General features: G+C 41.1%; 1 protein-coding gene across 1 annotated transcript in view; it reads right to left on the bottom strand.

The window, feature by feature from the left end:
* Positions 1 to 1,938: 1,938 nt before the first annotated feature.
* Positions 1,939 to 12,788, bottom strand: part of MMP20 (matrix metallopeptidase 20) — a 45,657-nt gene continuing 34,807 nt past the window's right edge. The window contains exons 9-10 of the mRNA XM_004604811.2: positions 3,251 to 3,354; positions 1,939 to 2,283 (exon numbers count right to left, since the gene is read on the bottom strand). Coding sequence (XP_004604868.2) covers positions 2,183 to 2,283; positions 3,251 to 3,354 — 205 coding nt within the window. The 3' untranslated portion in view covers positions 1,939 to 2,182. The remainder of the gene's footprint in view (positions 2,284 to 3,250; positions 3,355 to 12,788) is intronic.

The raw sequence follows: 12,788 nt of genomic DNA, 5'->3' as shown, positions 1-12,788 counted from the left end.
GTCAGACCTCAGAGCTCACATACTTTTGCTTTGGCAATTTTCATGTGTTTGCTGAAGTGTCTCCAGTGTGAGCACCTGGGGCCAGCACTTGGTACCAGAAGGATGCTCGGCTGCTCAGATACACCAAGGCATCTGCGTCCTGCCCCAGTTGACCAAATAACATGGTTTTCACAGATCTACCTGGATCTCTTTGCATATTACTTAAAAAAAAACATAAGTTTATTGAGATAGAATTAATATACCATACAATTGAGTCATTTTCCATGAATACACTTTAGTGGCTTTTCTTTTATATTCACAATCACGCACCTGTCAGCACCGCCGCTTCTAGAAAATGGTCATCACCGCCAAAAGAGAGCCACATTCATTAGCTGTCACTTCCCATCTTTCTTCCTGCAGCTCCTGATGAGTGCAAGTCAGCTGTCTCTATGGAGGTCCCTATCTTGAAAACCCTGTAGAAATAGCATCATGCAAATGTGGCTTCTATTCCTGACTGCCTTCACTTAGTGTAAAGCTTTTTCAAGTTCATTTGTGCTGCAGCATTAATTTTCCCCCAACACCAAATAAAATTCCATCTTATAAGTTTACCAAATTTAATGTGTAATATGTACTTTAAAAATTTTAAAACATTCATTCACCATTTGGTGGGCGCCCACTCGAGCAAATCGATGAACAACGGGACGACAGTGCTACGGTGCATTCTACTTTAAGTCATTATGAATAATGCTGAACATCACTGGACATTTCTGAACATCTGTGGGTGTGAAATTCTGTAGATCCTAGGGCTCGAATGCCTGGATCTGATGTGGAGCCCTGCCGAAGACATGCCAGCCTGTTTCCCTGCCTTGCTACGTGCTAAGTTCTCTGCAATTGACTGTTTTGGCAAAGGCAACTTTCCTGCTATAGGCAGCTGATGTTGGGGAGCAGCGTGACTCGACTTTGTCTTCTTTAACACTCCAAGATTTAACATCTGGTCAGCTGTAGATAGCCACAGTCAGTAAAGGAAACCAAACTGAACACCCTTGTGATCTGAACATCAAGATGAGGTTCTTGAACAACGACCTCATCTCTGCCTGATGCTCAGCTTATTCAGTGAGTCTGTGAAACCAATGTAACAAGCTTTAGCAAACAATGGCAGCTACCACCAGTTGAACACTGGACATGTAGGCAGTCTAAGTAGTATTTTGAGTGTATTTAGCATCTAATTTTAGAAACACCAAATGATATTTAAAAAAAAATCAAAACAGACAGCTGTATTTTGTCTATGTTGATGACTACGTGGAGAAAAACAAGCTAGTCTTAAAGAAAAACTCAGAAGGAAGAGGAACTTCCCTCACTGGAATACTATTCAGGAAGATTCACTTAGATGAGCATAAAATACTCTGTGGCATTTTATTGCCAAGAAGCAGGAAACAGGGTGAGTTACTGTTGTCATGTCTGAGGTACACAAAATTTGTTGCTAAATAAAGTATAAAAGAAGCTAGCAAATATTAACTGAAAGAGAAATAAGGAATGTTCAAATCCAACATTTTTTATTGGTGTTTGTTAAATTCTTCTATTGCAAAATGCCCATCTCTTGCCTAGAATGAAGAGTCATTCGAATATTTTGCACACCATAACCTATTTCAAGGATGGCAAAAGCATGCAGAGTTAAACAAACCACTAGAAACAAATGTTATACAGCACTTTGTGACATGTTTAAAGTTAAAAAAAAGCCCAATATATTAATCACAACAAATATTAAGAACACAAAAGCCACCACTTACAGTGAGTAATCATAACTTACATGGTAATGACATTACCTATAAAAAGAATTCTAATGTATGTTACAAATGATAAGTAAATTTCTTCCTGGAAATAAAAAAAAAACCTAGCTTCAATTTGCTTCAGTATATTAGGTGGGGGAAAAAAATAAGGGGTAGCTAACTAACGAGTATATTGTGTTGATTCTGATTTTTGAATAAACTTGGTGAAATAGGAATTCCCCATTTGGATTACAATTCAGAATCCACAGCTATGTAAAAATGTAGAAGCATAACTAGTTTTCAGGGGACTTGGAATTGCCTTAGAAACAAAAGGCTGGGTAGAGTCCCCCCCTACTTGCTGCTCTCATCCTTCACAGCCCGTTATCAGCTGCGTGCAGGTGCCTTCAGTTCTGATGGGAGACTTGGCAGCTTCCTGTTTAGCAGCCAATCCAGGAGCTAGATTTCACCACACTGACCACATCCTCCTTCTCCACATCATATTTGTATGCTTTGGGTCCCGAGAAGAAGTAAATGTAGCCTAAACAAGAAAAACGATGAAATTGTGGTTGTTAAAAATGACTTGCAAGTTTCAAAGTGAGATGATTTGCAGTTGTAGCTTTCTAGAGGTGGCACCAAGGAATACTGGGACTTTGCCAGGAGGTCGTGAGCTGTCCCCTCACAGCTCTTGCCACAGCCTAGGACCTTCCACCGTCTCTCACTGCTCACTCTATTCCAGATGCTCCCTGGGGTCACTGACAGGACACACCCCAGGCTGGTGCTTCTGATTTAGACAGACAGATCACATGTATAAATACCCCTTCCCCTACCCTCTTCAACCCACAGACCACCTTTTCTATCACGAAGACTACCTGGCACCCAATTCAACACTCAATCATAGGTTCTCTTATTGTAGTGATTTCATCTGTGTGGGATGGAGGGGCCTATCCCACTGATATTAACCAGTCCACAAGAGCAGAGACCATGCAGGAATGCAGGAACTATTTGCATTTCTGAGCAGTGCCCTGTTATACCCTGAGAAGACTGTGTTGGCTTACTACTTCATTCAGGAAATTCAATCCAACTTACTCAGTTTAGTTTTATTCAATTCAATTTCCCATATTTCCAGGAATGGGGCAATGAAGTAAGGACAGACACCGGAAATGCTGAGAGAATGTGTATTCACGTGTGTTTTAAAGATAAACTTGGTCATTTTGATCTGGGTAAACTTCTGATGTAAATAGACTGAAGCTGCGCAATTAAAACATTAGATTTGCAAATGGAGATCCGCAATACAACTTTGTTCTTTCTAGAAGTTAATCTCGCCAAAATATTAGGAATTCCAGAGCAAAACAGGACCATCAGGGACTCTTATTGAAAGCCCATTTTTCTGCTTTATGAAAGCAGAGTCCAGACTTTTTATTACAGTTCCATGTTAACAGATTTGTGTGTCTATGTGTGTGTGTGTGTGTGTGTGTGTGTGTGTGTGTGTGTGTGAAAATACTCACCATTTAATTCTACAGCAGCATCTATTTGGCCATTTACTCCTGGAAATTCCTCTTCAGTATTCTTGGGATAATCTTTTTCCATTTTCCCTTTTCGTTCATCATAGCTGGAAGAAGTATTAACAGAAGGTTTCTTTTTAAATTGTAGATGACACAGTGATGATAAGACTCCCCGCCCCCCCCCCCCCCCACACACACACACATACTATTCTTTCTCTCTTAGATCTCTGAGGTTCAGGGGCTGCTCACTGGTTTAGGAATCACATCTAAAATGTCTCTTGTTATTGGAACCATACCCCACGGTGCTCCTGGTTGCATAGTTCAGGGCAAAGGCAGGGCTCAATGTGTGTATGTGAGTCATATGCCCCATCACTCAAGCTACATCTCTGGCCCTAAGGAATTTCTTTTCTTTTTCTTTTTCTTTTTCTGCTTTTTGGGTCACACCCGGTGATGCTCAGGGGTTACTCCTGGCTCTATGCTCAGAAATTACTCCTGGCAGTGCTTGGGGAAACGATATGGGATGCCAGGGATCGAACCTGGGTCAGCCATGTGCGAGGCAAACACCAAGATCCCCCATTTTCCAGTAGCCTGGCAGTCACACTCACAAACTGCCCCGGTGCCGTATAATTCCACCAATGGCCAACGTCCAGAGACTGTAAGACCAAACTCCCAGAAGAGAGCAACGCAGAGTCTCTTGCCCCTCGCACCTGGCTGTCTTCACCGGGGCCCCTCAGAGGGGATGGGTTGCCTTTCCCTCCCGGCCCCAAGCAGAGCCTTGACAGTTGAAGACCTCCAGAACCCAGCCACAGCCATGCTCAAGGCCACTCTCCACACGTCCAGATGAGCCTCATGTATGAAGGGACCATCAGAGGAACCCAGGTGTGTGGGACCTGGAGCTGAGATCTCTAAGCCTGCTTGGATTGGGACTGAGCCTTCTCCATCCAGACCCCCCCATTTTCCAGTAGCCTGGCATCCACACTCACAAACTGCCCCCGGCGCCATGTAATCCCACCAACGGCCAACATCCAGAGACTATAAGACCAAGCTCCCAGAAGTGTGGGGTCACAAAGTGGCCGCAAAACATCTAATAGCCTTGTTCTCCTTCTTGGAGAACCTGACAAGCTACCGAGAGTCTATTGCCCTCATTGGAGATCCTTGCAAGCTCCCCATGGTGTATTCATATTCCAAATACAGTAAAAGATATATACAAACCTCTTGGAGAGCCTGGCAAGCCACCAAGAGTATCCTGCCCGCATGGCAGAGTCTGGCAAGCTACCGGTATCGTATTCAATATGCCAAAAACCGTAATGCTAAGTCTCATTCCCTTGACCCTGAAAGAGCCTCCAATTGTTGGGAAAGATGAGTAAGGAAAGGCTGCTAAAATCTCGGGGCTGAGTGTAATTGAGATGTTGCTGGTGCTTGCTCGAATAAATAGACTAACAATGGGATGACAGTGATACAGTGATGATATATATATATATATATACATATATATATAAACTGAATGAAGGATTATAGGAAGTGTGAAAGAACAAAGGACTTTCATGAGAAAACAAGTAAAGCAACACAAGAGTTTTATTTGTTGGTTTCTGCCATGTCCAGAACATGCCAGGGACTCACACATTTGAGTCATGTGCTTTACCACATCCATGACCAAAAAATAAATTTCAAAGATAAAATAATGATTGATCCAATAGAAGTATTTGAGGATTTTTCTCTTTGAATGTCTGCTTGTTCATTTAAAGGGTGTTGGTGATCAATAGAAATTTATATATACTTATTCAAAGCATAATGGAAGTAATAATATAGGTAAATAAAATTTTAGAAGAAATTTTAGAAAACCATTGTTTAGCTAAGAACTTATATTATCAAGCACATTTGTAAAAACTTGGCCAACTGGGTAAAAGGGATCAATAGATAGACTTGTTCTTCTATAAATCACACCTTAAATCTATATAGTGTTCTAATACAATGTTTGTTTTTTTCTTTTTTAAAAAAAGCTAAAGCTACAGGTCTGGAGAGACAGTATAGAGGTAGGACATTTGCCTTGCATGCAGCTGACTGGGTTCGATCCCCAGCACTCTAGAGGGGCCCCCAAGCTCCTCCAGGGGTGACTCCTGAGCACAGAGCCAGGAATGAGACCTAAGCATCACTGGGTATGGCCCCAAAACCAAACAGGCAAACTAAGCAGACAAAATGGAAACGTTACCCTTTTGTTCCTATCTCTTTTCCAGAATTTATATATTGAATAATCCCTCTCTCTTTCTGTTAGAGCCGTCTGTCCTCCTACTTCTTGCCTTATACACCCCTGTCTTTTGCTTTCCAACGAGTATTAATGAATGATTCTGAGGGACTGCTCTAAATACTGTAGCAGCCCCCCAGACCCTGTGAACACTGCTTAGGAGGCCCTTCCCTCTAGAAGTGAAATTAATAAAACAAAGTATTTGTGTGACACAGAAATCACCATTTTGGGATATCTGATAGCATCATTAATAATTCATTTGGACCTTTTATGTAAGACAGAGCCTACATAACTAACAAAGGCTATATATTTTTTATTTTACCAACTAAGACCATGACTATCAAATCTTTTTTTTTTTTTTTTTTTGCTTTTTGGGTCACACCTGGATGCACAGGGGTTACTCCTGGCTCTGCACTCAGGAATTACCCCTGGCCATGTTCAGGGGACCATATGGGATGCTGGGATTCGAACCCGGGTCGGCCGCGTGCAAGGCAAACGCCCTACCCGCTGTGCTATCTCTCCAGCCCCTCAAATTATATTTTTAAAAGGTTCACCTATTTTCAACCTATTTGTAAATTATTATTTCATGAAGAAAAGAAACTTGAGGGCTAGGGAGAGCTCCATGGCCAAGTGCATGTTTTGCATGGAGGCACACAGGAGGACTGGGTTCCATCCCCGACACCCCAGGGTCCCTTGAGCACTGCAAGGACTGACACCAAAGCCCCGAGCCAGGAATCTCCCCTAAGCATTGCCAGGTATCACAAGAAAGAGTGAAAACAAAAACAAACAAACGCTTTAGCATTAACATAAGCAGACAGGATATAATCTCAGAATAAGAAGAGGTTCTTGCCAATATTGACACAGACCCTATACTTATTTATCCTACTGTGTTGTTCTTACACTGAAGTAGATTCGTGAGACTCTGTGAGAGCCTTTGCTTTGAGAACAGACTTGGGGATTTTTGTAATAGAGCAAACGAGCACAATCTGTGCAGGAAGTGCTGGGCTGGATCTTCACTGTTTCTGCTGACTCTGTAATCAGGGGAAAGTGCCTTGGTTCCAGAGAGTTCCTGGGGGGTAGGAGAAAACTAACACAGGCACAGTCTTGGGGAGCCTGGTGCAGGTAGACACCCAGGGCAAGCACGAGACACAGGACTTTGCAGTTTGTTTTAACCCCGAGAATCATTAACTCTGACTAGGGTGTCTGAGGTAGAACGGATTGTGTAATTTTATCTGAAATCCTAACTCCTCAAGGAATCTAATCTCTCCTAATCTTTAAACACACTTTATCAGGATAACATTGTGTAGAAGGCATGGGGAGGGTGGCAGGAGGGAAACCAGCGTCACCGGTGGTGGGAAATGTGCACTGGAGAAGGGATGAGTGTTGGGACATTGTGTGACTGAAACCCCAATCATGAACAACGTTGTAACTGTGTATCTCACAGTGATTCAATTAAAAAAAAAAACATTGTATAGGAGGAGGCAAAGTTGAGAAGGGTGAAGAAAGGAGGAAAAGAGAGTAGTGGAGGAAGTTCAGAGAACCAAGACAAATAAAGGAGTCAGATTTAGAAGATAGAGAGCTCAATTACGGATTTTAATGAGGGTACATGAAAAATATTCTAACAATGATTCATGAATACTTTAACTGGAATCATGAACAAATAGTTCAGGAATGAAGAATGACCACTAAGTAATAGAGGGAGAGAAACTTCAGAATTTAGACTCAAAGGAGAAGAGACAAAGGGGTACGAGAGTGGTCAAGGAACTTGTTTGGCAAGCTACAGATCCTGGTTCAATCTCTGGCATTATATGGTTTGCTGAACACTACCAGGAGTAATCCCTGAGCACAGAACCAGGAGTAAGCCCCGAGCACTGTGCCCCTCCAAAAAAAATTCAAGTGACATATTCTACAATTGTTTCTTTACCATGTGACCTTGATTTTGATCTCACTTAATTTTACACACACAGAGGCACACGATGTGCGCATTCCAAGCTGAAATATTTCACACATCCTCTGCTCATCCCATCCAGGTATCGGCCTGTGTCAGGGCTCCTTCCTGGAGCCGCATTTTTAACCAGTCCCCAGCAAAACCGGTTTTCAGCCTTGGTCTGTGGGGGATGGGAATTGAGCACACCGCACGTGCACCCCAAGCTGAAACGTTCCCGCGCATTCTCTGCTCATCCCATCCAGGTATCGGCCCATGTCAGAGCTCCTTCTCAGAGTTATTCCCTCCCCTCCATATCCCACAAGAACCATAAGTTACCCTCTTAGTTGGAACTTTCACCAGGTTAGCTTAACCACAAGAAACACATTAGCCAATAACTCATTAAGCCCATCTCAATTAATATTGTAGCATAAGCAGAATAGTAACAGTGAGTGTGAAGGGCTGAGCCACATAGGTCACAATGGTAAAGCAATGCAGATCCCCACCAAGCTTACTTATTGAAGAGGCTTGCCCAGAAGACCCCAACAGCAATGAAGTGCTATACAACCTCCCTGACAAGGAATTTAGAAGGGAGCTACTGAGGATGCTTAGGGAGCTAAAAGAAACAATGGAAAGCAATGCCAATAAAATACAAGAGGATTTGAAGGTAGAAATGTGGAAAATGCAAACAAAATTACAAATGGAAATATTAGACCTGAAAAACCTGGTAGGTGAATTAAAAAACTCAGTGGAAGGTCTCAGCAGCAGAGTAACAGCTGCTGAGGACAGAATCAGTGAGCTTGAAGATGAAGTCCAGAGACTCTAGAAAATAACAAAAAATGGAAAAAAGACTGATAATCAGGGAACAGATGGCAAGAGAAGATCATGATGAGGCCAAGAGGAGTAATATAAAAATTACTGGAGTCCCAGGGGGACAGGAAGAAAACCCTGATGAAGAAGAAACTGTCAAAGACATCATTGCTACGATGATCCCAGAGCTGAAGAAAACATGCGACCACATTCAGGAGGCCTGAAGGGTACCAGCTAGAAGAAATCCAAATAAAAATACCCCAAGACACATCCTGACCAAAATGACCAGAACCTTAGATAGAGACAAAATCTTGAAAGCAGTAAGATCAAAGAAAGAAATTGCCTATAAAGGAGCATCCTTAAGATTCACAACCGACTTGTCTGATGAAACCCTCACGGCCTGAAAACAGTGGTGGGATATGGTGAAAAAACTCAATGAAATAAACGCCTCACCAAAAATACTTTATCCGGCTAGACTCTCATTCATAACAGAAGGAACAACACATAGTTTCACAGATAAACAATAGCTCAAGAACTTCATAGACTCAAAACCATGGTTACAAGAACAACTGAATGGGCTACTTTAAGACAAAACAGGACCCTCAAATACACCAAATTTCAGCAGAAAAATGGGACAAAACCCCATAACAATAATCTCTCTCAACATCAATGGGCTAAATGCACCAATTAAAAGACACAGAGTGGCAGGATGGATTAGAAAATTGAACCCAACATTCTGCTGCCTGCAAGAAACACATCTCAACAGTCAGAGCAAACACAGGCTCAAAGTCAAAGGCTGGAAAACAATCCAACAGGTGAACAACTCCCATAAAAAAGCTGGGGTAGCCATCCTAGTATCAGACCACATTGATTTCAGACTGAAGAAGGTCACAAGAGACAGTGAAGGTCATTTCTTATTGGTAAAGGGATCTGTACAACAGGGAGAACTAATGATACTAAGTATATATGCACCTAATGAGGGACGAGCAAAGTACTTAAAACAACTACTCAGAGACTTGAAGAAAGACATTGATAGCGGATGAACCAAGAGCCGCGGCACGAGAAGCAGAGCCTCCCGCCTACTGACTGTGATCCTGAGGTCTCCTAACCCATTTTGGCACCAGAGCAGATTCTTGCAGCCATGCATTTTGACTGCGAACTGAGCTAAAGTATTAGAAACCCAAAACCGCGCGGCCGCAATAGCGGCCGCGCGGACTCAAATTCTTCACTTTTACCAAGGAAGAGAAATTATTAGATGATGCTTATTCAGCAGGCCTGATTGTTGGGGAAAATTTCCAATCAACAATAGTGAGTTCTGTATGGAAATATGAAATGTACTCAATATATAGAGAGAATAATGGGAATATCATCAACTACTTAGATGGGGGTGGGGTGGGAGGGGGGTGTATTGGGGTTCTTGGTTGTGGAACGGGTGCATTGGTGAAGGGATGGTGGTTTAATCAGTATTTGACTGTGACTTAAACCTGAAAGCTTTGTATTTTTTTTGTTTTCACGGTGGTTCAATAAAATATTTCTTTAAAAAAAAAAAAAAGAAAGACATTGATAGCAACACAATACTAGTGGAAGAGTTCAACACCGATTTATCACCTCTTCATAGATCAACCAGACTCAAGCTTAGCAAGGACATACTTCATCTGAGGGAAGAAATGGAAGAAAGGGACTTAGTAGATATATACAGGACACTTCATCCTCAAAAATCTGAATATACATTCTTCTCAAGTGTGCATGGAACATTCTCCAAGATAGATCACATGCTGAGCCACAAAACACACCTCCATAAAATTAAGAAGATATTGTATCAATATATATTGTATCTCAGCCCAACCCAAACAGGAGGAAGAAAATAAAATAATAAAACTCAGAGCAGAAATGAACAAGATGAAAACCCAAAAAACAATCCGAAAGATCAATGAAACCAAACAGGAGGAAGAAAATAATAAAACTCAGAGCAGAAATTAACAAGTTGAAAACCCAAAAAACAATCCGAAAGATCAATGAAACCAAGAGCTGGTTCTTTGAGAAAATAAACAAGATTGATAAACCTCTAGCAAGACTCACAAAAAAAGGGAGAGAGAAAACCATAATAAACTAAATCAGAAATGAAAGGGGGACATTACAATAGAAATTACAAAAATTAAAAAGATCCTCAGAGATTACTTTGAGAACTTTTATGCCATGAAACACAAAAACCTCGAGGAAATGGATAAATTCCTAGATTTCTATAGCCTCCCATGGCTGAACCAAGAAGACCTGGAATACCTGAACAGACCTATCACCATCAAGGAAATTGAAATGGTAATAAAAAGTCTCCCCAAGCACAAAAGCCCTGGCCCAGATGGATTCACTAGTGAATTCTTCCAAACTTTTAAAGAGGACATACTCCCAATTCTCTTTAAGCTTTTCTAGGAAATTGAAGTATCAAAACAACACTTCCAAACAGTTTCTATGAAGCAAATATCACCCTGATACCAAAAGCAGACAAAGATACCACAAAGAAAGATAATTACAGACCAATATCCCTTATGAACACAGATACAAAGATCCTCAACAAAATATTAGTAAATAGAATCCAATGACTCATCAGAAAGATCATACACCATGAACAAGTAGGATTCATCCCGGGGATGCAAGGATGGTTTAACATTCGCAAGTCAATCAACATAATTCATCATATCAATAAAAGAAATAATAAAACCCATATGATCATGACAATAGATGCAGAGAAAGCATTTGACAAGATCCAGGACCTGTTTATGATGAAAACTCTCAGCACAATGAGCATCGAAGGAACTTTCCTCAATATAGTCAAAGCCATCTACCACAAGCCCACATCAAGTATCATTCTCAATGGGGAAAAACTAAAAGCCTTCCCTCTAAGATCGGGCACAAGACAAGGTTGCCTGCTTTTGCCACTCTTATTCAATATAGTACTAAAAGACCTGGCCATAGCAGTTAGACAAGAAAAAGATACCAAGGGCATACAGATAGAAAAGGAAGAGATCAAGTTATCACTATTTGCAGATGATATGATACTATACTTGGAAAACCCTAAAGACTCTACAGAAAAGCTCCTAGCAACAATAGGTAGATATAGTAAAGTGGCAGATTACAAAATCAACACCCAAAAAAGTCCATGGCTTACAAATAATGAAAGAGAAAAGACATTAAAAAAAATCCCGTTCACAATAGGACCTCAGAAAATCAAGTACCTTGGAATTCAGCTTAATCAAAGAGGTGAAGGACCTATACAAGGCAAATTCCAAAACACTACTTCAAGAAATAAAAGAGGACACTAGGAAATGGAGACACATCCCCTGCTCATGGTTAGGGAGAATTAACATTATCAAAATGGCAATACTGCCCAAAGCACTATACAAATTTAATGTGATCCCTATCAGGATACCCATGACGGTTTTCAAAGAAATAGACAAAACATTCCTGAAATTCATATGAAACAATAACCCCCCCGCCCCACGAATAGCTAAAGCAATCCTTGGGGAAAAGAAGATGGGTGGTGTCAACTTCTCCAAATTCAAATTCTACTACAAAGCAGTAGTAATTAAAACAGCATGGTATTGGGTTAAAAACAGACCTGCAGACCAATGGAACAGAGTTGAATATCCTCTCACAGACCCCCAAATATATGGCCACTTAATATTTGACAAAGGAGCAAGAAATGCAAAGTGGAACAAGGAAAGCCTCTTCAACAAGTGGTGCTGGGAAAACTGGATAGCTACCTGCAAAAAATGAACTCTGACCTCTGTCTAATGCCAGGCACAAAAGTCAGATCAAAGTGGATTAAAGACCTCAATATCAGACATGAATCTATAAGGTACATAGAAGAAAACGTAGGCAGAACTCTCCATGACATTGAAGCTAAAAGCATCTTTAAGGATGAAACACCATTGACCATGCAAGTGGAAGCAAACATAAATAAATGGGACTACATCAAACTAAAAAGCTTCTGCACTTCAAAAGAAACAGTGACCAAAATATAGAAAGAGCACACAGAACGAGAAAGAATATTTACCCAATACCCATCTGATAAGGGATTAATATCCAGGATATACAAGACACTAGTAGAATTGTATAAGAAAAAAACCTCCAACCCCATCAAAAAATGGCGAGAAGAAATGAACAGAAGTTTCCTCAAAAAAGAAACACAAATGACCAAAAGGCACATGAAAAGATGCTGCACATCGCTAGTCATCAGGGAGATGCAAATCGAAACAACAATGGGATATCATTTCACACCACGGAGACTGGCACACGTTCAAAAGAACAAAAGCAACAGTGCTGGCGTGGATGTAGGGGAAAAAGGGACACTCCTTCACTGTTGGTAGGAATGCCGACTGGTCCAGCCTTTCTGGAAAACAATATGGACAGTCCTTCAAAAACTAGAAATTGAGCTTCCATATGACCCCACAATACCACTTCTGGTAATATATCCTGAGGATGCAAAAAAGCACAGTAGAAATGACATCTGTACCTATATATTCATTGCAGCACTGTTCACAATAACCAAAATCTGGAAACAACCTGCG

Source organism: Sorex araneus, chromosome 3 (genome assembly GCF_027595985.1).
Source record: "Sorex araneus isolate mSorAra2 chromosome 3, mSorAra2.pri, whole genome shotgun sequence".
NCBI classification, from domain to species: domain Eukaryota; kingdom Metazoa; phylum Chordata; class Mammalia; order Eulipotyphla; family Soricidae; genus Sorex; species Sorex araneus.
This window is presented reverse-complemented; position numbering and strand designations above follow the sequence as displayed.